The sequence below is a fragment of the Brachyistius frenatus genome, unplaced genomic scaffold (assembly GCF_029030835.1).
Source record: "Brachyistius frenatus isolate BFR_SWC_R1_liver_20210118 unplaced genomic scaffold, ASM2903083v1 Contig_26, whole genome shotgun sequence".
Lineage (NCBI taxonomy): Eukaryota > Metazoa > Chordata > Actinopteri > Embiotocidae > Brachyistius > Brachyistius frenatus.
Window position 1 is genome coordinate 1,223,491 of NW_027210625.1, and position 22,893 is coordinate 1,246,383.

The window sequence follows — 22,893 nt, forward strand, 5'->3', positions numbered from 1 at the left end:
CTAAAGGTGCATTCAGCTGTCAAAAGAATGATGTATTCACCTACAAAAGGGTGACTGTAGAGGACATCAGACCGTGCAGTCATAAATCAGATGGCCAGCACTTCTCACAGGCCAGCTAGATGTTATAGAGTTGAGTGTTTGAGAATGTAGGTCCTATATATCACTTGGCTTATCAAAGTAGTGCTTGCTATTGCAGAGGTTTTATTGAATTAGGCCAACAACCTGTGCAAACGGCTTAGCAGTGACCTGGCGTATCTGTACCTCCCCCCTTAATAGAAAAAGTCACCGTATCCTCCTTTTATTCTCTGACTCAAAAAAAAAAAATCTCACTATTGATTTCAACACGAGAAAGCACAGTGCCTGAGTTAATGACAAACAATCAGAAATGAGGGTACAAATGTAATGGTATCTTTCAACATATTGCTTTCTAGCTCAGCCGGAATGATTTCTGAAACATTTTTCTTCCTGGACAAAGCACACTTCCTCTGCAGCTCAATGTGTGTTGTGGAAGCTGCACAGTTTTTGTAAAGCCTGTACAGTACACTACTGGGGCAGGATGGCCAAGGTGGCACTGCAGCCAGGTTCTGTAACATCGCTGGCAAGAAAATGCTGGGTTATGCCAGCAAAATGTGATTCTTCTGCGAATGTCTCAAAAAAAAATCCTACAGGTCTGTGCTTTGCAACCTTAGTATGATAAACTTGATCTCTTTTGCATCATGCAATGTGTGTGACTAATATTCCTCTGTAGGTGATTGTGGTCGGGGTCCCTTTTTGCCTTTTTTGCTCAGCTTTATTGTCATGACTACCGTTTAGGATGCTATCATGTCCACGCTGGTGGCAGGCAAGGCATCATGTTTTTGTACTGCCCATCCATATGTATTTGCTGAGCGGATTGACGTTCGTACCATTTTTGTTCATAATATATTTTAGAACACCTCGAAGAATTTTTTTTTTTTTTTTTTAATTTGGCACAATCATTGAATGATCAGACTTTGGTGGCCAAAGGTCACTGTGACCTCAAGAAGCACATATTTGGCCATAATTCAAGCATTCTTCTTCACAAAGATCTCTAATGGTCCGATGACATTTCATATCCTAAAGGTCACAGGTCATTTTCATCTTCACTGTGACATCTCAATGTCCTGCAAAAATGATACATTTTTCAACATCATTACGCAGGAACAGAAGCAGAGACTGTGAACATATTTCACTTTTGGTTGGATACTGAATTTGTGACTAATGTAGGTGTCCACTTTGACACTGTGCTGATTGGATAAAATAGGTCTTCTGTGCTGTCGGGTTGAAGATGCTTTGAGATTTGTAGCTCCTCTGCTCTGTAGGAATCAGCTTTTTTTTTGGCTAAAGTCCTAGCCAATAAGTATTTTTTATGACTTTTTGACCGGCATGCACGCAAACTGCAGCTTGACTGGTTGGCAGAGGCAAACAACCGTGAGGTGGTTATTCCACCTGGATGGAGGTTTTTCATCCTGCAGTTAAGAATGTATGCAAAACATTGATGTTGGAGGACAATTCTATGGTATTATTAAAAATGCTACTGATTAAAACAGACATTTCTAATCAAAGAAGCAGTAAAAAAGTCTAAAAATGTGAAAATCCCGGCTGTAGCCCTCTCGGCCATCTTTGTTTTTTCAGATCACATTTTGCCCTATGAATGTTTTAAAGTTGGTGCAAGCCTTGCCCTTGAATTATTATTTGTCCACATGTGGATGCAGAGGGAGTGAAGATTAGAGGCGAGGACCCTCCCTGCTCTGTTATAGCACCAGAGCCTGCACCCACACATACACCAGACACTATTGATTTTACATTGCGTTTTAGTCTTTTCATATAGTTTCTGCTTATCTTCCTCTTCAGTGAGAAACAAGAGAACGAGAAATGAAGGCAAACGGAGCTCATGTGATGCTACATAAACGTGAATAGGCACCGATGACCCCTGCCTGCTCCAGCCGGTGAGGGTTGCATCATAACCGTTGATTCGCATCCTCACACACACACACACACATGCACATACATGCATGAGATGTCTGTTGTATGTTTGCTCTGCAGAATCAGAGTTCAAGAGTGTCGTCAGACATATTTGCGTCTGAGATACACACACGCTCACACATACACATGCAGGCACAGTGGAAGTACAGCTGCTGATTTCCGCGCTTAGTGGCAGCTCTGAAGTACGCACACATCTGTTCATGCATTGATCCAGCCGCTCTGTGCACGAGCTGTGTGAGTGCAAGAGGAGTGTGTGTGTGTGTGTGTGTGTGTGTGTGTGTGTGTGTGTGTGTGTGTGTGTGTGTGTGTGTGTGTGTGTGTGTGTGTGTGTGTGTGTGTGTGTGTGTGTGCTGGACATACTCTATAGCCCACATCTGGTGGTCTTCCCGATGATGCTGTGTGGGGGGACGTTTTCCCAGCATTGTCCCCTGCGATCTCACACCGCATGACACTGCGTGGATGCGTGTGTCCATGCGTTTATATGTGTGTGTGTGTGTGTGTGTGTGTGTGTGTGTGTGTGTGTGTGTGTGTGTGTGTGTGTGTGTGTGTGTGTGTGTGTGTGTGTGAATGGAGTTTATCCCTGCTGGCCCAGATGCCCCGGCTAAATCCATCACCAGTGGTGCTGCACAGCAGTGCTAAGCTGGAACATTTGGCACCAAGCTAGGAATGAAAAAAAAGAAGAAAAAAAAACAAAACAGGCACACACTCAGACACACACACACACACACACACACACACACACACACACACACACACACACACACACACACACACACACACACACACACACACACACACACACACACACACACACACACACACACAGAGAAAATTGAGTTTGGGGATTTTTTTTTTTTTTTTTTTTTTAAGAGATTCAGAGGAAGTGGATTTTCTTTTAGCGGAGAAGTTGGACTGCGGGAGCGGGACAGGAGCTCTTTCTCCCACGTTCCGAGCCTTTTGGTGGCGGTGGGGCCGGGGCGTCCATCCCGCTCACTCCACCCGGTCATTCCCTCATCTGTCCAGCCGACAGGATGGAGCCGTGTGATGACGATGATGAACGGGGGATGTTAACAGCTTTCCAGTAAGTTCTGCTGTGCCCTGACGCTGCTCGTTGTCTACTTGCTGTGGTCGCTGTTTGATTGGAAGTTACATTTCCAGCCATTGGCAGCTCTTTCAGCTCTTCTGAAACGGAGCGTTAAAGCTCTTCAGTGTGGGCTTTGTCGATAAAGCTCCCTGGGAGGTTTACAAAGAGGTTACGACCGACTGTGGGAGCCTGTTACTGGCGTCTGGCTTGGGGCCACAAATTCTTTATTAATACTACTGTGATGTTTCAGGCGCGTTGTCAGTCTTCTGTTTACCTGAATCATAGCGTGCATGGATTAAGTGTCTTCAGAGTGAAGTGTATGTGTTTCTTTCTGAACCGAACTCAGCTTTGCGAGTCGAGTCAGATGTTTTATAGAACACGTGATCAAGCAGGATTTAGGTTCTCGTTACAATAACAATGTGTATAATATACACACACTATAATACACATATAATATAATTTTTATTCTACAATATTTGCCTTTTTCCTGCAAATGCCACTCATTTTTGAAGGGTGCTCGACTGTGCCATTTTGGATCCCCATTTAAATCACCCTTAATGTAAATTGGCAGATCCATATGTTCCTTTTTGGTGATTTATAAACAAGATATTGTTTATGGATGTGTTACGTATCTGACCGACTGACTCAAAATTATTACTAATGATCTAGTCCTTGAGATCAAATGGATCATCCTCTATTTTTCTTCTTCTTCATCTCTTGACTATCATCATCGCAGCTGATCTAAGCTGATGGATGTAATGCCGGGCTGTCTTGGAGCAGGCTTTAGAACGGCCATATTGTAATCTTGCTCAGTGAATTGACAGCACGTGAGTCCTAAGTTACATAAGACTGAGGTGGCTCCAAGGCAACGGAAGAACCCAGGACCTTGTAATTACTGAACACACTTTGAGATTACATCATGGATTGAGGGGCTTTAGCTAGCTGGCTGTTGGGAAGTGTTGCGTGTGTGTGTGTGTGTGTGTGTGTGTGGGGGGGGGGATGTGTGTGTGGCTGGGGGGGGTCTCATAAACTGTGATTTTACACTTAAATTTAGATTTGGATGCACATTGCTTCCCTGACTGTGTATACGCAGTATAAATACGGTCTGTATGTGAATGTGTGTACACTGTACGGTATATATGAGTGTGTGTTGCTGGCTTTACAGTTCAGAAGTTGGCTTCCCATACCATAGTGAGTAACTGAGGCTTAAGAGGGGATTTAATTGTTTTAATATGCTCCCTTCAACAGGCGGATGGAGTGTTTACTCAAACTGATTGTCATTTGGAGTGATAATCCACATATAACCCCCCCCACACACACACACACACATTTACTTCTCAATGAAACAAATGTGTTTTTTTACCCTTCTGTTGATTTGTACAACTTCACATCGTGCAGTGATTGTTTCCAGGGTTGTAACTCAGATGGCACTTTTGTTGCCATGAAATGACTGTGGCTCGAGATAGAAAATCAACACTTTATTAAAATATAAATGTATTTGATAAATGTTTGTATTAAATAGCTAGAGACTATGAATAAAAAGTATAAGCTGCTCGCTAATAGCTGAAATAGACAGCTAAAAGTAATAATTAGTATAAATACAGGCTAAAGTAACTATTGGCTGGATGAAAATGATGAAAGTAATGGTAAAAAAAAAAGAAGCTATATATAAAAGGCTGCAGGATGAAATATTTATATCAGCGTAAAGGAGTAAATAATAGGTACAAAGCTAAAAGTAACAATAACAGTATACAAATAGTTCAACAGTGTGGAAAATGTACTGTAATAATGATAAAGTTACTGTCTGTAGTGATAAATAACATCCAGGTAGTTTAAATGACCACATTTGGAACATGACAGGTGGGGATGATGAAGGGTTACCTAAGGTCTTCTGGGAAAAGTAGAATTGCGCACTGTGTTATCATTCATAGCTTTTTGGGAAAGACTATCATGAAAAAAAGTGCATACAACTGATAATATATTCCAAGTCCAAATACTTTCATTGTAAAAGTCATGTTAAAAGTGAAACAGAAGCCTTCTGTCTACCTGAACATAAACCCATGCAGCTGCTGGTCAACGGTGGACTGTGGGATTGAGGAAGCGCCAGATCGCAGCATCATTGTTGAAGGATTACAGCAACGAGGTGATAGGTCATTGGCCAGGAAACATGTGGCCCAGAAAGCAGACAAATGAAATTTGACTCAGACTTGGATCTGCTGTGCCAGTAAGAGAGACAGACAGACGGGCAGATAGACAGACAGGCAGGCGTGGACTGATTTTTTTTTTTTTTCAATCTCTCCACCTGCTGTTCCTGGTTTTCCAACCACCAATATTGCAAATATTTTAATGTTGACTCAGCAGCTGCAGACAGAATGAGACAATCAAAGTCAAGGGAATCGGTTGTGCTTTTTTGCATTACTATTGCCACAAATCTGTAGCTATTTTCTGCTAAATAAATAAGTCATAACAGTTTTACCTTTCTTTGTTATTTTTAGTTCACGCAAAATCAAGAGTCCCAAAACAAAATGCTTTCAAGGCTGCACTCAGCTAATTCTGTAAAGGTGTAGTGTATACGGATGTAAGTGGTGGAAATGAGAGGCATTGTTCATTTCTTGGCTGTGATTATTCATCTCAGGTTGAAAGTGTACCCATCTCTCAAAAATCCCTCAGGTGGTCTCTCTTTTTTTTAAATTTTTTTTTAATGTATTTTCCCTCATTTCAATCTCATTGGATTTGTACATAACAAGGAATTTATATTCTGGGGTATTACATGCTTTCTATAATATGATTTAAATGTGATGAAATTCAGTAGTTTCTGATACACACTCCTTGGGCGCTTTGTCAGAAGCCAGGTCTGATTCTCTCATTTTCAAACAGGTGCAGATAGGTCGTGTGCGTCTACTGAAAGTGTTCTTCCTTTGGTTCTAAAGTACACCCGCTGCACCTCTTCCTCCTCGCTGCGCCGCAGGATGTTTGTGCTCGGATTGGTCGGGTCAGGCGGGACGGGACTCGGGGCCAAATCGGTCATAGGCCGATTAGTTTGCTGGCAGGTGCTCAACGTCTGGTCCTCCTCCTCATCCTCCTCTTCTTCTTCTTCTTCTTCTTCTTCTTCTTCTTCTTCTTCTTCTTCTTCTTCTTCTTCTTCTTCTTCTTCCGCCTGTCGGATGGACAGTCATGTAAATTCCTGCTGAGCAGAGAAAGCCAACGGAGATGATTGCGGGAGGCATTCTGAAACACAAAATGACCTGTAATTCAGATTTTCAAAAACACACTTGGAAGGAAAGTGTAGAAAACACAGAGAAAATAGGTGTCAGCTTTTAGTTTTGATCTGATAGGATATGTTTAGTAAATCTGGATGTGACTGACTTGTAAACAAATAACCCTGTCACCGAATAATCTAATTCATGAAAAAAAACCTAACAGAGTGACATCTCCTCTCTTTTCCCTCCCTGACACAGCAGGACTTTAATGTACTGTATACTCTGCTGAAGTTGTGCTGACACGTGCGAATGAGTCCTGGAAAAGACAGACGTCTAATATGACACACAGTTGCTGAAAAAGCAGTGTGTGTGTGTGTGTGGGGGGGGGGGGTGCAGATATGTTGGCAGGTATTGGTGAGGCATCAGCAGGATGTTTGCTTGTTATTTGTGGTCGGTTGGTTGTTGTTTTGTATTTCTTTAGTCTCTTTGTTATTCACGCTAATAAAAGGAGATGATGATGATGATAATCTCACAGGGAATATCACACAAACAGAAATATAAGTAGTGCTCGTGTGTGTGTGTTCATATCTGGACGTGCGGACCAGACATGTAACCGCGTGTCACGATAAGTGGGGATTTGCGGCATAAATCCGACGTCTGTTTCCAAACAGTCGGGCGATCTTTCATAAATATCAGATGGGCTAATGTGTTAAAGCCACAATCCCTTAATGGCTAAATGCAGATGTGGCTGCGACCCTGCCATTTAAGAAACATTTACTTTCAACAGGGTTATCACCCGACGTTTATCTCGGAGTGTGTGCCTCTGCGCACCGCCACAGTTATGACCCATATGCTACTTAGCTGCATATGGTCTGATCTGCGTTCCCTCGCATGTTAAACAACTATAACAGATGGAGGCGATTTGGATCAGCGAGTCCTCTGTCACCCTTAATGGCTGTTTGTTACGTTGTCTGTTGCTGTTTTCATGTTTAAGATTTATTTTGTTAGAGATGGAGGAAGAGGCTGAAAAATTATAGTTCATTTCAATGCTCATTTATTCAGCATCAGTGAGCCAGCAGTAGCAGCAGCAAACATCTATTTACCTCCAGCTCTCCAAATCAGTATTTGTAAACAGGCACTATGATTTACTGAAAGTGACCTGCAAAGGAAAATTGAATGATGTTTATGGGTGTACCCTCCCTCTGCATCATTATTTTCCTCCAGCCAGAAACTGGGGTTGACAAGCTCATTGATTTTGAATGATAAGTGAAATTTCTTGGGAGAAAGTCAGGTAGAATAATCGTTTTACTGCACAGACATAGAAGATTTGAGTAAAAACCTGTTTATTTTTGCAGAGCAGTGTATCACGACCACTGCATCAGTGGGTTCAGTGATCAGAAAAGTTACATCTCAAGGTCTATATCACTCCTGGTTGTCCTGATTAATGTGGTCTTCTTGAACCTACAGTAGGTGCAAAGACATGTACTGTAAATCTGGGCCTGTTTGCTAACCATGCACAGGTCTTACTCTTTTATGTTCCAGCAGAAGCATCCAATTTGTCTTATTTAATAGGCGGAGTATTTTCCTGGCTTGCTGATGGTGTCGGAATGAAACTCTGGGCAGTACCTCTCCCAAACCGTTGCCTTCTTTACCCTAAATGCCTCTGAGACCATTTAGTGCATCAGTTCTTATCTGAAACACTTTGTTGCTGTAAAACAGGGTGCATGTGACTTACAGCGCCAACATATAACTGGACTAATAAACAGCTGTGACTCTCAGAATCTGAAACAATAGTGAACAAAGCAGGAACCGACCAATGGGAAGATTTGAATGTGAAGCAGCCGCAGCATGAGTCGAGTGTAGCTGCTGAGATGAAATTAGTCTTAATTTTGGATTTGGCTTCATTTCATTGTGGAGCATATGAGACAACAGTAAGCAGCTGTGTGCACATGACAGGAGTTTAGAGTTCGTACAAATATAACAAAATTGAGATTAATTAAAATAATGAATGTCAATATCCAAGATAAACAAATGGTGGAGCTAATTCTCCTGTTGGGTGATATTGTTTGCATTTAAATTTGATCAATCTATCATTTTTTTTCCACAACAGCCAGATGTAAAAACTCCTGAAGATATGTAGAGATATTTTGCACTTTTGAAAGTTTTTTGAAGCGGAAATTGAAAATGCACAAAATCAGACAGGTGGGAGGAAAAGCACATATGGATCCATGTTTATAATCCTATAATCCCAAGATGAGGTTTTGAAAATGCTTTGGAAAAATCCACCAACTCTGCAGTAATATGAAGTAACATTAAAACAGTATTTGTTGGTCATGATAACACATTTCCAGCTCCACAAATCGGGACACACATTTTACAGTTTGACAGCTGTACTTTTACAATGTACCACTCCAGTCCAATCACATTTGAACAAGTAAAATTAGTTGAAGATTGCAACACACACACACACACACACACACACACACACACACACACACACACACACACACACACACACACACACACACACACACACACACACACACACACACACACAGAATACCATAATGCAGCCTCTCAGCTTCTGTTCCAGGAAAATCTGTTATTTATTACGTCGGCTCTTGCCCACACCACTTCCACCATCACTCTGGCTCTCACTTTCTGTTCCTCTCATCGCTGGGAGAGCTGCCCAGTTATGTTCAGCAACACTGGGATTGTTGCCCAAGCAAAAAAAAAAACTCGGGCCCCTTTGTTGTCACACAGTATCGGCTCTTAGCACACTGTTGGTCCCCACATCCACCAATTTTAAACTATTTCTACTCAGTTGGAAATGACAGAAATTAGTGCGCTCGTTTCCATTTGATGAAGCTGTTTGGCTTTTTTTGTGTTGTCATGGGGCTTTTATTCCTGCCACAAATGTCCGTTGTATTATTATGACGTTTAAATGCACCGTTCTAATTATTCCATTAAAAAAAGAGAACTATTTTATTTATTGCATGTAAGCATGTGTTAACACACGCTTGTATAACTGCATTCTTGTGTGTTTGGCAGTCAGACTATTGGCTTTGCCGGTCGCCTCCAGAGATGCGGTTCTAAAAAAAAAATAAAAGCACATCTCTCTTCAGCATTCAAGCTTTGTGAGTGTGTGCGTGTAATTAAATGTCACACTGGGCTCGAAGAATAGCTAATAGTGTTTCATCAATTTGTTCAGCCTACATATGGGTTTCCACCTCTGCATTTGTGGCATACCTACCATTTCTTCTCCAGATGTTTTTGCTGGGAAGGTGTTTTTGTATGCGTGTTTGCCAAAGCGGCCCCCACTAAAAAGCTCAGGGATCCAGCCGCATGCTAATACGCAGCGAGGTGACAAATGGCTCCCGCCGTTTCCCGGTTTTCCTTATCGCCTTAGTGTCCACGACAAGCGCCGTTATTGAAGAGCGATGTTTAGGAAGCTGACAGCGAGGACAGAGCGGTAGAGAGAAAGCCAACCTGAGCCAAATGCTTTATTTGTTTAAGCCTGCATTGAGCAGTCAGGAACAGGCTGTGTGTTTCCAGGAATATAAAATATGGCAGGTAGATTAAAGACTCGGCTGCTCTGGGAGTACACAACTTAAAACACATTTTAATATACAAACACGGTTCTCATGAGCCTGTGGAAAAGTTTTACAAGGTATTACCTGTTATTATGCAACACAAACTAGGCTTTAATGTTTTTTTTTTGTGTAAGTTAAGACGGAAGGTGTGCGATATTTTAATCATCAAGTAATTAAGAGGTTTTCCTTGCAGTATGCAATTTCTTTGTTCATTCTGGTTCTTCCTCCTTGACTGAATTTCAAGTTTGCATTACCTATTTAACTCCAAGTTAAACTAAACCCTCTTCTAAATGTTGTCTTGAGATTGTCCATCTTTGTGAGCGTCCACTGTGCGCACGTATCACGGAAAATCACCTGAAATATTTTTGTTTGATTGTAAACAGTTCAGGTCACAGGTGACTGGAAATTAGGGGGGAGAGAGGAGCAATGATTTGCTTCACAATTACCCTACTTGGGAAGCTGCAGGCAGTGTATGTGTGTAACTGGGCCACCAGGACACTCATGTGCTTTTATTTTCATACGGTTAATGCAGCTAAAAAAAAAAAAAGCGACTTTCACACCGTGTGTCAGCAGCTGTTTTCATTCTAAAAATGGCGTCAAGGTGTTAGAGAGTGCTGGCAGCTTTTGTGAATGTGCATGGCTATTTACTGTTGCTGTTTGTTTACTTGCCTCTCTCTGGCTCACCGTGTGACCATGGCAACCACATTGTCATACCAGGGAAAACAATGAAGAGGCCAATTGTTGTTGTTTCACAAACAAATGTGGCTGATTTTAACTTATTGCAGACATATCACTGCAGGTGAGGTTTATATATATATCAAACAATAAGTTACAGTTTACAGTATTCTTATTGAAAATATTCAACAACAGTATGGCCTTCACTGGACAAGTAAATAATCTTTATACTAAATTTCTCATATTGTTAAAGATGTCCTTCCTTGACAGCTCCATGACTAGATTAGAGTAGGTGGATAGCAAGTAGCATAGGATGTTAGGAGAGCTGCAATAACAAGTCAACTAATAGATTATTTGATGGGAAAAATGTGTTGCATGTAGGAAAACCCGTATGATGTACATCAGTAACAGCTCTCTCTTCTTTATTTGAGTTCATTTAGATAAATCTGCCAGAGTTAATGCTGTGTTCGCAGACCTGTTAGAACTCTCCTTTTATTCTCCTTCCATAAAATACCAGCTTTTCTTACTGACCGTCTGTCATGTCTTGTTACCAAACCTTGAAATAAACATCTCCCCTGGATCTTTGATAGCTTTATATTGAAGGTAAACATCTTCTCACTTCTCCTCCTTTTCCCTTTTGTCCTGTCTCCTCCTCTTCTTGTATAATCCCTTCCCTTCTGTGCTTCCACTTGCCCTTTTCCCTCTTTCTCTGTGGTTCGTCTCCTTCTCTTCAATCCATCATCAACTCCCACATCACACCCTTCTCTTTCGAATATCCATCTCTCCCTTCATCCATTTATCCTCCCTGACCTTTCTCTCCCGGTCCCACTCACACCCTCATCATGCCTCCCAATATATGCGTCCCCTGTTCCCCCTCGTTGTATCAATCTAGTCCATTTCTCCTCCCTCCGACTCACCCTCTCCCTTCCTTGCTTTCGGGTTGTCTGCCCCATCAGATTAGGCCCGTGTCATAAGGAAAAGAGAGAAACAGGGAGATTGCCGGTTGGATTAAACGGGGTGCGGGAATGAAATTCTATGATCTCATTGTTTAGATGAGTCACATAAAGTTGCTGCGTGTGTGTGTGTGTGTGTGTGTGTGTGTGTGTGTGTGTGTGTGTGAGTGTGAGTGCGTGCAAAGCGTAGCGTCGACTTTATCCCCTGTAATGACAGGGAGGAGGCCAGGAAGGCCTGGCCCCGCAGTGGTGCACGCTGGGAAACGGTGCATGTGGCTTTATTACAGTGACAGAGAGAGAGAGAGAGAGAGAGAAAAAAAAGCAGCGTTTAATGAATGATGATTTGCTGTTGTATTGTATTCATTTATCATTATGATGTTGTGTACCTTTGACAGCATATTAAATGACTGCGCGGTCATGGATTTAACTACAGAGAGGGAACATTGCAGAGCGTTCAGGTGCGGTAAACGTGCTGTCATTAATATCGAATGCCTCATGTTGTGCCGTGACCCAGTAAAGCAGCGTGTGACATGACAATTTATTTGAATGAATACAATGGCTATAAAAGTGAAGTCAACAAGCAGTTCAGTATTTCTCACCGCACATATGTTGCACGCAAACTCCAGCATTTTTTGCATGGCTTGTTGCCCGTCTTCCTCTCTTTGTGTTGTGATTGCATCGCCTTCACCCGGTTGTTTTACTTTCCAATACCGGCAGAATTCTGCATTTGTTGACTTTCAACCTTCAACTTCTTCCTTTAACTGTATACAAATGCTGCATTTCATGATGTAAAAGAAAGTATCATCAGTTAATGCGATCTAAGAGGCAGCATTTACATCTACATGTAAAGGGTGAAGTAGAAAGGCGGTAAACAACCATATGTTTCATCACAGATATGGTTTCCTCTCTATGTATTTATCACTGTTCTGCAGAATAGAGAACAGTGAGATGCACACTAAGTGGCTGTTGCATTGATGACAGTGATTCATGTTTTAAAACCACCATTCAGAGGCTCAAGGAAATGTCAAAGTCATCAAGGTCCAAATGTTCCTGTTGAAGAAATGTAACTTCATTCCACTTTATCATCACCGAATAAGCCCGGTGCTTTACAGCATGATGGATATGCTTCGCTGCAGAACATTTCAACTGTGTGACTTTATTGTTCTTGAAGCAACGTGCAGTAAAAATCTCATTACGGGGTGCAGTTATGATGGTTATTTTGTTGGACATCCTGCATCCTGCTCTTTTAAAAGGGACAGAAGAGATGATACAAAAACACTACACACGCACGCACAGGCAGTGTAACGATGAACTCTGTGTGTCGGCCATCATTGACCACAAGGTGAAGGAGTGCTGAATGCCAATGTGGTGTGTAATAATGCAGCACGCGCGCTTTGTCTTTCTCACTTTTCGCCCGCACTCCAATGGTGACCTTGGGCGATATTGTTATTCATTAGTAGACAGGCGGGCAGACTGCCTTTTCTCCTCTTATCTCTATCGGACAGAAACCAGCAGTGGGATGCCAGTGGCGTTCCTATCTGTCCCCACTGACTGTAATAAGCATCTCTGTTTTATATCAGCCGAACGGGGAGATCAGACAGCAGACTCGAAAGATAAAAGGAAAGGCCCTGCTGTCCTGTCTGTCAGGTGTTTAACACTTTCGTAGACTGAAGGAAATAATTTAGTATGTAGATTTTGTTTTTTCATGCAGATGAAAGGGGAAAAAAACCTTAACGTGGAAACAAAAACTGTTTTTGGCTCCTCATAGTTCATATTTCTGTTTGCTATCATGTCATTCCAGGAGATCATTGCTTGGGGCACAATTTTTCTAAATGACTGTTTGCAATTGAATTAGTATTACATTTCAGAGGTGGGTCAAAGTCAGTGGGCCGCTTGCAATAAATTATTCTTTGAAATCTCCACCACCTGCTGAATGCCACCTGTTCATGTACTTCTTCATCTTTTTACGAATTGCAAGCTTAAAAATTGCCATAGAAATTGATGTTTTTTTTGGTTTTATTATTAGTTTTAGTCATGAAAATGTAACAGAAACGTATGGAGAATAATTTATTATGAATGTGAATGGGAGAAGCTGCTCTTACAAAAAGCCCAAGTGAAGCCGTTTGTCGTCAGTGGTAAAGTCAAAGTCAAGTTGCAAGTCTTCTTTGATTTTGTCTTGTCAAAAGTCATCAAACTCACAAGTCGGGTTTGACTTGAGGAGAAAAAAGGAGAAAGAGAACGTCTTAGATGTTCCTCTTGTCTGTTGTTGTCGTCTGAGAGCTCGTGTTTCATATCGCAGCGTTCAAAGTTTGCACTCACAGTCCCTCTTGGGGTGGATAAACTTTGAAAGTTGAATGGGTGGCCAGGTCTCTGCAGGTGGAATCAGTGAAGTGCGGAAATAAAATTACAAGCTCAGATGTAAAAGGTTTCGCACTTCCTTTCTTAAGGAAGTTAAGAATGCGGACTCGTTTAATAAACCATCTCGGGCGTTCTTTTGCATATTTATTATGCATTTCTGCTCCAGCGTGTTGCTCTTTTTCCTACTTTTGAAGAAGAAGGATGACATAGAAATATTCAGAGTCAGTTTTACTGGCCCCAGAAGATTAGGTTGATGAAATAAATAGAATTTGCCCGCAGTCTGAACCTAAATCTTCACAGGAGTTATGATATGGAACAAGGGCAAGCAGCAGAGGTTAGCGGAGAACACCGTGGTTAATCCACACACTCTTTGTCCTGTTTTGCATTCCTCTATGAAAGAAGTCAAAGTAATAAAAATGGGAGTTTGTGGACCTCAGCAAAAGTTCATTCACTCTCCCCCACTTCCTTCCCTCTCCGTCCTTGGCTTCTCTCCATCCTCCGAGATCCCTGCTCCTTTATAATCCTGTCAATTTGAAATCAGGCTACTCTTTCTTCAATCACTTTATCCCGTCTTACAGGCCTAAAGGAACCACTCGCTTACCAACACAGGAGACAATCATTAGTCACCATTTCCATCACGAAACCAATCAGCTCCTTCTGAAGTCTACAGCTTTCACCTTGTAAAACTAATGCCACCTTACATACCAACATCCAGAGTCCATCTGTTATCAGCTTAACTTGTCTTATTCAAAAGCCTCACTATGTACAGGAACTTTGTGTCTGTCAGACAACCTTATCATCATGTTGCAGAACATATGCATTGCACAAGATAAGAACAAAACCCCTGTGTCTGCCCTGCTGCTGAAGACCAGGCAGTCCTATTATTTTTCTGGCTCCCATCTATGTTTGTTGTTCCTTCTTCTTCCATCAAAGTGTCGAGTCAAATATGTCGATGCAGGAAAGAAATAGATTTTGAAACCGTCTGGGGCAGATGACACATCACTCCCTGCCATTTCGTGGCTGTCGCTCTGACTTATAGAGGTCCACTAATCTAAGGACATCCCATTTGAAAATCGCCACTCTGAGGAGAAACATTTGAGATTTATTCACCTCAAAAAGTCTCCCATCAGGATTGACTCCTGAAAACTGTTATCCAAAAGCTGCCAGGGATGCACAGCACCAGATATCCCCAAATAACATCTATTAGTAATAAAATGCAGACAGGAAATTGAATGTTCTAACAGATAAAAGGGCCTTCATTCATTTCTTGTCTCCAGATGAGTTTGCACCTCAGCCAGTATGAAATTATGAGAGGGCACCAAAGCCCTTTTGTATTCCTGCCACCCACAGAAGTATGTTTGATGTGCATGCATTTGCTTCAGTGTGCGCTTCAGGGACGAGCAGGGTCATCAAAGAATTTTTGCATCAAAGCTGCCTGATGTAAAACGGCTGCTTTGTGTCGTTGCTGCTTTGCACTCGGAGCAAGATAGGGGACACACAGACGTGCAGCACACTGAACATACAGCTCATTCCCACAGGGTCAGGGTTCATTTTAGCTATTCAAATGTGTTGCTTTAATGCTGGTGATGTTGAAGGCTACTGTTTGGCATTGAACAATAGCATCCTAGAAAACTGCCGAAGATAATGTGACAAACACATGATGTTATGCTGTTCTTGTGTCCTCAGACAGTCTGGGTTGCATTCTTGTAAAACTTCTCTTAAAATACAGCAGAGTCAGAGCTCAGCCACAAACTTTTAATGTGATCAAGTATGCAGTCTTGCGTTGCTCCCCAGAGAGTTGTTCATGCTCATAAATAGTGATTAGACTCTGCTAAACCATCGCAATAACTTTTTATGAATTCTTAAATCTTGCGGTGTTCAGAGAACACCAGCTTCCATTTCTCTGATTTCATGTGTCGCTTGATATCATGTCTCCCGGATGATTTCTTGATCTGACAGCTGTTTATAACTACAACCCTTCTAATTACCATCATCTGAGATTGTTTTTGTGACGGTGAGTACAATATGACAGAGGAGCATTCTCACAAGCTTGTATTATTACAGGTAGCCGGTACTGCTAAAATTATTGGTAAGAAATGATTTTCCTTCATTAATAGAACTGAAAAACATGTAACTTACATTGTATAAGATGTAAAAGCTCCTCTCCACTCATTTGCATTCAAATGAAGTTCATCATCACCACTGAGGTTCATTTGTGGCTGGTCTTTAGCTGCTCGTGGCACAAGGCCAACAGGAGCAGCATCTTGCTAAGGCTGAACCATCTGTGCACGAGTTAACACACAAATACACACAAACACACACACTTGTTAGAGTTTGATGACTGGCTACAAGAAGGGAGACCTTGAATGTTATTGTCAGGGACAGTAGCAGACTGTTAGAATTATCGAGCTGGAGTCAGTTTGCTTGTGTTAAATGACATAACTGTAAGGTTTTCAAAATAAAAGATAGAAAGGTTGTTGTTGTTTTTGTCAAGAAAAAGCTGTCGTATTTTTTGGCTTCGAAGTGATGCAAAGCCAAATGTTCGTTCTGGATGAGTAACGATGAAGCCGTGTGTGGACTGCAACACCAATGCATGTTTGTATCACAGTGATGCCGCTCTGTATCACACAGAAGCTCACCGAGTAAAACCAAACAGAGGGGGAAGAAAAAGGAAAACCATGAGCGACGGGGTCTTGCTCCCATCAGCGTCCCATTCTGCAGAGTCAGCTTTCCTCTGCCCATCACCACCCTCCCCCCTCCTCCCTCTGTCTCTCTCAGTTGCTCTCTCTTTACAACCAATGCACTTTTACTCTCCTCCTCCTCCTTCTTTCATCTTGTACCACCTCCTTCCTCTGCATCCCTTCCTCTCTCTGCCCTGCAAAGAGACTTGCATCCCCCGATGAGCGGAGGGCAAAGCCGGAGCCAGAGAGCATCCATCATCCATTCGCTTCGTTCCTCCCTCTCACCTCCCTCCCTCTTCCATTCTCTCTCCTTCCCTCCCTCCCTTCTTGCCGCGGCTACAATCTCTGCACTTCTCCATGCGCTGAAGATGGAGAGCGCATACACAGGGCTCATTGCAGCCCAACTGATTCAGGTGGAGAGCAGCAGAGTGCAGAGAGGTGGAGGGTGACCCTCACTGCTTATCATCACTTGTGGAAAGACAGGGAATTGGACTGTCTGCACACTGGATGGGAGCTTTCAACAAGGCTGATACTGGCTGCCGTTTGACTTTATTTTCTTGAACTGCGAGTAATTCTGCGTTCCACAGACATTTGCTGATTCCTGATATGGATCCGGGTTGACACTGGTTGCAGTTTTAAATGTGAAAGGATTCGGATGTGGATTAGAATGCTGATGTGGAGCTCCTGAGCTCTGGGACGTAGCGCTCCGTAGCTGGAGCACATGGACATGTTTGGTTTCTCCAAGATGCCAAAGCTGTCTGGGTGAGTGTGTGTGAGTCGACTTTTAAAATTTAAAGGGCATTCAAGTAATTTTTGCAAGATAACAACCTCAAAAGGGACGTGTAGGAAATGGAATGCACATATTTATAATATGCAAGGCTGCAGATTGTATTTGTAGAGCGTAGCCTTTTTAATGTTTTTTGTTCAGATTTACAATGCCAAAACAATATATCCAAGGCAATTCTTGAGAAATAATCATGTCTCTCTGCATGTTTCAGTTTCTACCTGGAGGATTGGACCATGCATTCAGGGTTGTTGTTTTTTGTACTTAAAAGTTTTCTCACTCTTCCAATGAAGTATTGCACTTGAGAAAAACTGTGGTAGCAAGGCTAGGAGGAATTAAATAAATATGAGAGGCTGCAATGAATGGTATGATTCTGTGTTTGAGGTTGTAACTTATTTTTTCTGCTCCATGTTTTTGAGCATGTAGAAGTTGGATTGTGTCATTTATTTTCTTCTACCACTACTTGTGTTCTTTGAGCGACTTAAGTAACCACCATGTTGAGATCTGTTGGGTAGAACTCATGCTAAGACGTGGATAGCAACAACAAAGGCTCAGGGAATGTGGGAGGAATAAAGTCAGTGTTCAAGGAGCTTCTGGATGGTGGCAGGGATTCGAAAGGAGATAAACAAGAGGGGACGGACAGTGGGCGCTGAAAAGGATGCGAAGTACATTTTTGAGTTTAAAACAAGACTACTTAAGAAGGCAGCTTTTCCAGATAGGATTTCCAGTCTCCTCTCACACCCACTGTAATTATTTTAGGTTCATGGGAAGACCTTTCAGTTGTCACGTGAAAAGCCTGACTTGAAAAGCTCTCTGCAGGCCAAAACCTTGATTTCACAATCAGAAAAATAAACTGTATGATGATGATGAAGAGCTCACTACATAACAAACCCTGTCACTCGCACACGCACACACACACACACACACACACACACACACACACACACACACACACACACACACACACACACACACACACACACACACACACACACACACACTTAATGATACACATGTCCATAAATACATGTTTGCATCATCTTTGAGTCCTGGGTGGTCACATCACTAAGCCCACTAAACGTGGCTCATGACAAATCTCTTAAACCTATACGCCACCATACCCATTCGATCAAAGGCTAACATCTGGACTGCGTGAAATAAAGAAAGTTTAAAGGAGCACATCTGATCTGATAGAAAGAACACTTTGAGCTAAAAGCGAAGTTATATTGTTATTTTCCCACATTTTGAGGGTTGATTGAGTTTCTGTATTGACTGCATCGTCTGTCAAGTCCGTACTTAACTGACTTTAGGTGAATGCTGTGGAAGTCGTTCTTAGAGGGACGTAAGAAATGTTGTGTTTGATTTATCATATACTTTTGCTGGCAGGTGAGCAGCTTTGTAAATAATAATAAGACGGATAAACAATTGAGTGTGCCAAACATAAAATGGAATACATTTATGTTTAGCTCATTAATATGAATACCTCCCACAGCACCGACACAAGTGTCTAAAGTGTGCATGTGTTGCACTTGATACATTTTTTTTTTATCTTCATATGACTTCTAATTTGAATAAATAGCTTCAATTTCTCATAAGAAGTGCTTCTCGTCTCCTTGTTTTCAAAGAGTTTTACTCTCGCGGGAACCAGTTGCGCCTCTCTGGATGTTTAAGTACCGTGTCAACCAGTCGTAATGTCCTCCCCACGTACTTTCACACATTTGGCTCCATGCATTGTCGACAGAATGCAAAGTGTCGTAAATTAACAATGACGTAACGCTAACAGCCACTGAGAGAGAGTTCGCGTCCACGTTGGCGACATTTTGCAAAGACCCAGATGGCGGGTGTGCATCTCTGAGCTGTCATGATACGACTTTGGAGCATTCTGTTTGCAGATGGCATACAAGCCAAATTAGCTCCATAAACTTTAATGAGAACTGGTGTATCATTTGTCACCTTAAAACGCTCGTGATAAATCATTCATTGTGAGATGGAGAGCAAAACAGCTGTGTCAGGTGAAAGGGATCCGTGTTTGTTGTTTTTATTCTAATTGTGGACTAATGAGAGTTTTGTCATGGCACATCTGGCTTTGTTTCATGAACATTAACCCGATCTCTCCTATCTATTCCAATGCATGCCTCTTAAAGGCAAAGACAGGACCTGTATCAGCATTTTTAGTGTGGGAAAATTTTGGCTTTAGTGTGCTGGTATTTGGCAGTGAAACTAGCCGGCAGCGCTTGTTTGTGTTCTGAATATCAGCTTACACCGAGGTGTGCCAAATTGCCATCTGCTTTATGCCAATGCATGCTGCTACTTCACAGGGCAAAGTTCCATTGTACTGAGAGCCATCTGACAAGTCACGGCATCCTGATAGTTATTCAGTGATTTTCAATTTTGTGTAATTTGGGGAATTTATTACATAAAATGACCTGTAAGTATTCCATAATGCTCTTCAGACGTCCACGGCGGAAACATTGCCTATTGTGGAAGTGGGATTCCTTATTTAGCACTGTATGTTTCTTTAAGTAAAACCCACATAACATATTTGAAAGATGAAATATCCCCAGAAATCCTCGCTTCACAGAAGATCTGCGCATCTTGATATGGTATTGTTAAGGTTAGGAAATGATTGTTACTGGCAAATAAATGCTTTAACGTACAGATATATGATCAGGCAACTAAAACACCTGGTTAAGCTAAGGGGAAGATTGAGGATTGTTTTTAAAAGGCAACTCTATTGGCCTGTATGTGAAGCTGAATGTGGTAATGTACTGTATATGCTCATCCACCACCCTGACCTCCACACATGCATGTTGGCATTAGACATAAATCGTGAGGTGCCGAATCACCCAATTGGGAAGTAACTGAGGATACCAGGCTGCCATTTCCATATATCCATGTTTCTTCAAGTCCTATCTGTGGCATGGTTAATTAATATGGATTGATTTCCCCCGTACTTTGCCTGGGAACAGTTTAAACGAGACATACACTTTTGGAAATCATTGTTCAAATACCCACATACCCATATCTATACTGCACAAGTTAATGGTTGAGTGACATTTTGGACAATACAACTGTTCGCTGTGTTGTATGCTAAATATGCAGCTACAGCCATGACAAAGTTAGATTAGATTAGCATTAAGGCTGGAAACAGGATGGAAAAGATAATCTGGCTCTGTTCTAAGGGTAAAAAAAAAAAAAATACGAAAACAATCCCTTTAACGTTGGACCAACTTTGTATCGCCACACAAGATTCAAGAATCCTTATTGTCATTTGCACATGCCCAAGGTACATGCATACAGGTTGAAAATATTTACAGAGAAAAAGAGTATGAATAAATGTATCGCACATATTGCAAGCGTAACAGCGTGGAATAGAAGAACGTTTAATATGATGAGCAGGCAAAATGATTAAGAGTCAAGTATGGGACACTTACTAAACTAACAAACACACACACACACACACTCACTTCATTCCTCTCTTTCTCACTCTCTGCCTGTAACCCTTAAGGTTGCACGATTTTCTTGATTTGAGTCTGGATAATCCTCCTAAGGGATTTGGTTGGTGATGACTGCAGGGGGTGGTGGGTGCGGTGAGGGGGAGGGGGGTTGGCAGGACGAGCACTGTCGGCTGTTTCATTCTGTATATGAAATCGCATCACACCTCGTTCTCTTTCTCCCTCCCTCACTCACCTGTCTTTCTACTTTATATGGCAGCACATCCATCCACTTATCTGTGCACAATCCCTGCTCATAATTTAAACCAGGCACGGTCTGCTTCCTCACTAGGTGTGATTCGTATTTCAAATACACTTTGATCTGGTTTTCAACTGTATCAGCATGTTAAAACATACTTTCAAACATGTTTTCTTTCTACGTTAGATTCAAAACTATGACGTGTTTTTCTTTAAAGTGTTAAGCCACAGCAGCAAGTTCCTCTAGGTCTAACACATATTTGTTACCCCTCAGTGCATATTTAATAAAGATGTCAGCTCTTAAATGAAATGCTTTAATCAATCCCACATTCTTAGCAGTGTTTTCTCTAGGGATTAATTTCCTGGTGAACACTAATATTCTGTTATGTTATGATTACCATATTTTACTTCCCATAATTCCACTCATCTCTCACACCAGATAAGAGACAGGCTGTGGCTTCCGCTCCCCTTTGACGCGAGACCAAATTTCATCAATTATTCAAATGGCGCAAGCCTATTTTGTTGTTTTGTTTCTTTTTGCTCTATTCAAATTTTCAACTTCCTTTTCCTCTTCTCTGCTCCGCAAAAACAAATAGCTTTCAGAGCAAGCATCGTCTCCCAATTATGCTTTCATTCTGGAAGAAACACTGAAATACTGAGATGATAATATGCTGGCTGATCAGTGATGCAAAAAGTGACTTTTTCACCCAGGGGAGGGAGTGTGTCACGTGTTCTGGAGACGCACCGAGAATGCGATGTACAGCATGTGTACCTCTGTTAGCACTTCCGTATGTCATGTATTCTGCATGGAGGCCTTGGTTAGGAAGCAGCACTGCTCGGTGCATTATTTTATGACACACAGGTGCGTAGGCTTTTGATGTATCAATGGTTAACTGCCTTGTTGCGATGTCATTTCAGTGTTTCTATTTGCTGAGACAAGTTATTCTTTTCCCTAACGCCCATCATAACGGGGCTTGTAATTGTATTTGGCCTGAGGGGGAACCCAGAACCACCCATGTATCCCAAGATGATTCACTCAATGACTTCAGTACATGAAACAGTACAGTTTACACTCGGCTGAGTTATAAGATACTGTATGATACAGTACGGTATTGTGTGACGTGATGCGTTATGATAAAGCATGATACGACACGAGACGGTACGTTGTAATTCGGTATGATACGGAGCGAGGTGCTATGGTATAGCACGATACGGACCATTACGATGAGATATGATCAGTGCGTAATGCAATGCGATATCGCGAAATAATACAACACGACACAATACAATCTGCAGCGTTGCAATGTGATGCGGTATACAGTGGCAAGATACGATGCAGTATTAAACAAAACAGTACTTTTGTAGTTTTAAGACCTGTTTACTGCCCCTTTTTGTCAATGTGTTGCCCTCCTCAGCACAGGCAAATTGTTTCTGATTGCTAATTGTCTCATTTTTCTCTAACTTCTGAAATATTCCTATAAAGAAGATTTAATGTTTCTACAGTCAAAATCCTATACAGGTTTTGCAAGACGGTTGCAACCAGATGCATATTTTTTGTATGTGCAGAATTTGTGAATTGTAAGAGTGAAGTGCATGACTCTCAGTGTACTGTACCTTCGTCCTGCACCCTCCGTACATCTTACCCTTGCAGCTGCCGTGGTCCCCTTTTTTTTTTTTTCAGATAAATGTTCATGGATGCATTGTGGAAGTTTAGCGTTAGTTTAACACACCAAGAACATTTCAGTGTTTTTGGCATCCCCATTCTCTTTACATAACAGGCAACATCATCTTAAAATCCTCCACAAATTGTCAGTGTGTGAGGATGCAGTTCTACTGTACATGTCTCTTAGCAAGCGCACACTCAATTAT

At 41.8% G+C, this 22,893-nt stretch overlaps 1 protein-coding gene across 3 annotated transcripts in view; it reads left to right on the top strand.

Annotated features, from left to right (window-relative positions):
- The first annotated feature begins 16,775 nt into the window (after positions 1-16,775).
- Positions 16,776-22,893, top strand: part of LOC138620744 (FERM and PDZ domain-containing protein 4-like) — a 41,038-nt gene continuing 34,920 nt past the window's right edge. For 2 of the 3 annotated variants that reach the window (XM_069698191.1, XM_069698192.1), the window contains exon 1: positions 16,778-17,310. In XM_069698191.1, the coding sequence (XP_069554292.1) occupies positions 17,270-17,310 (41 nt within the window). In that variant the 5' untranslated portion in view covers positions 16,778-17,269. Of the gene's footprint in view, positions 17,311-22,893 lie in introns of all 3 variants that reach the window. The other variant, XM_069698193.1, reaches the window with a different exon arrangement.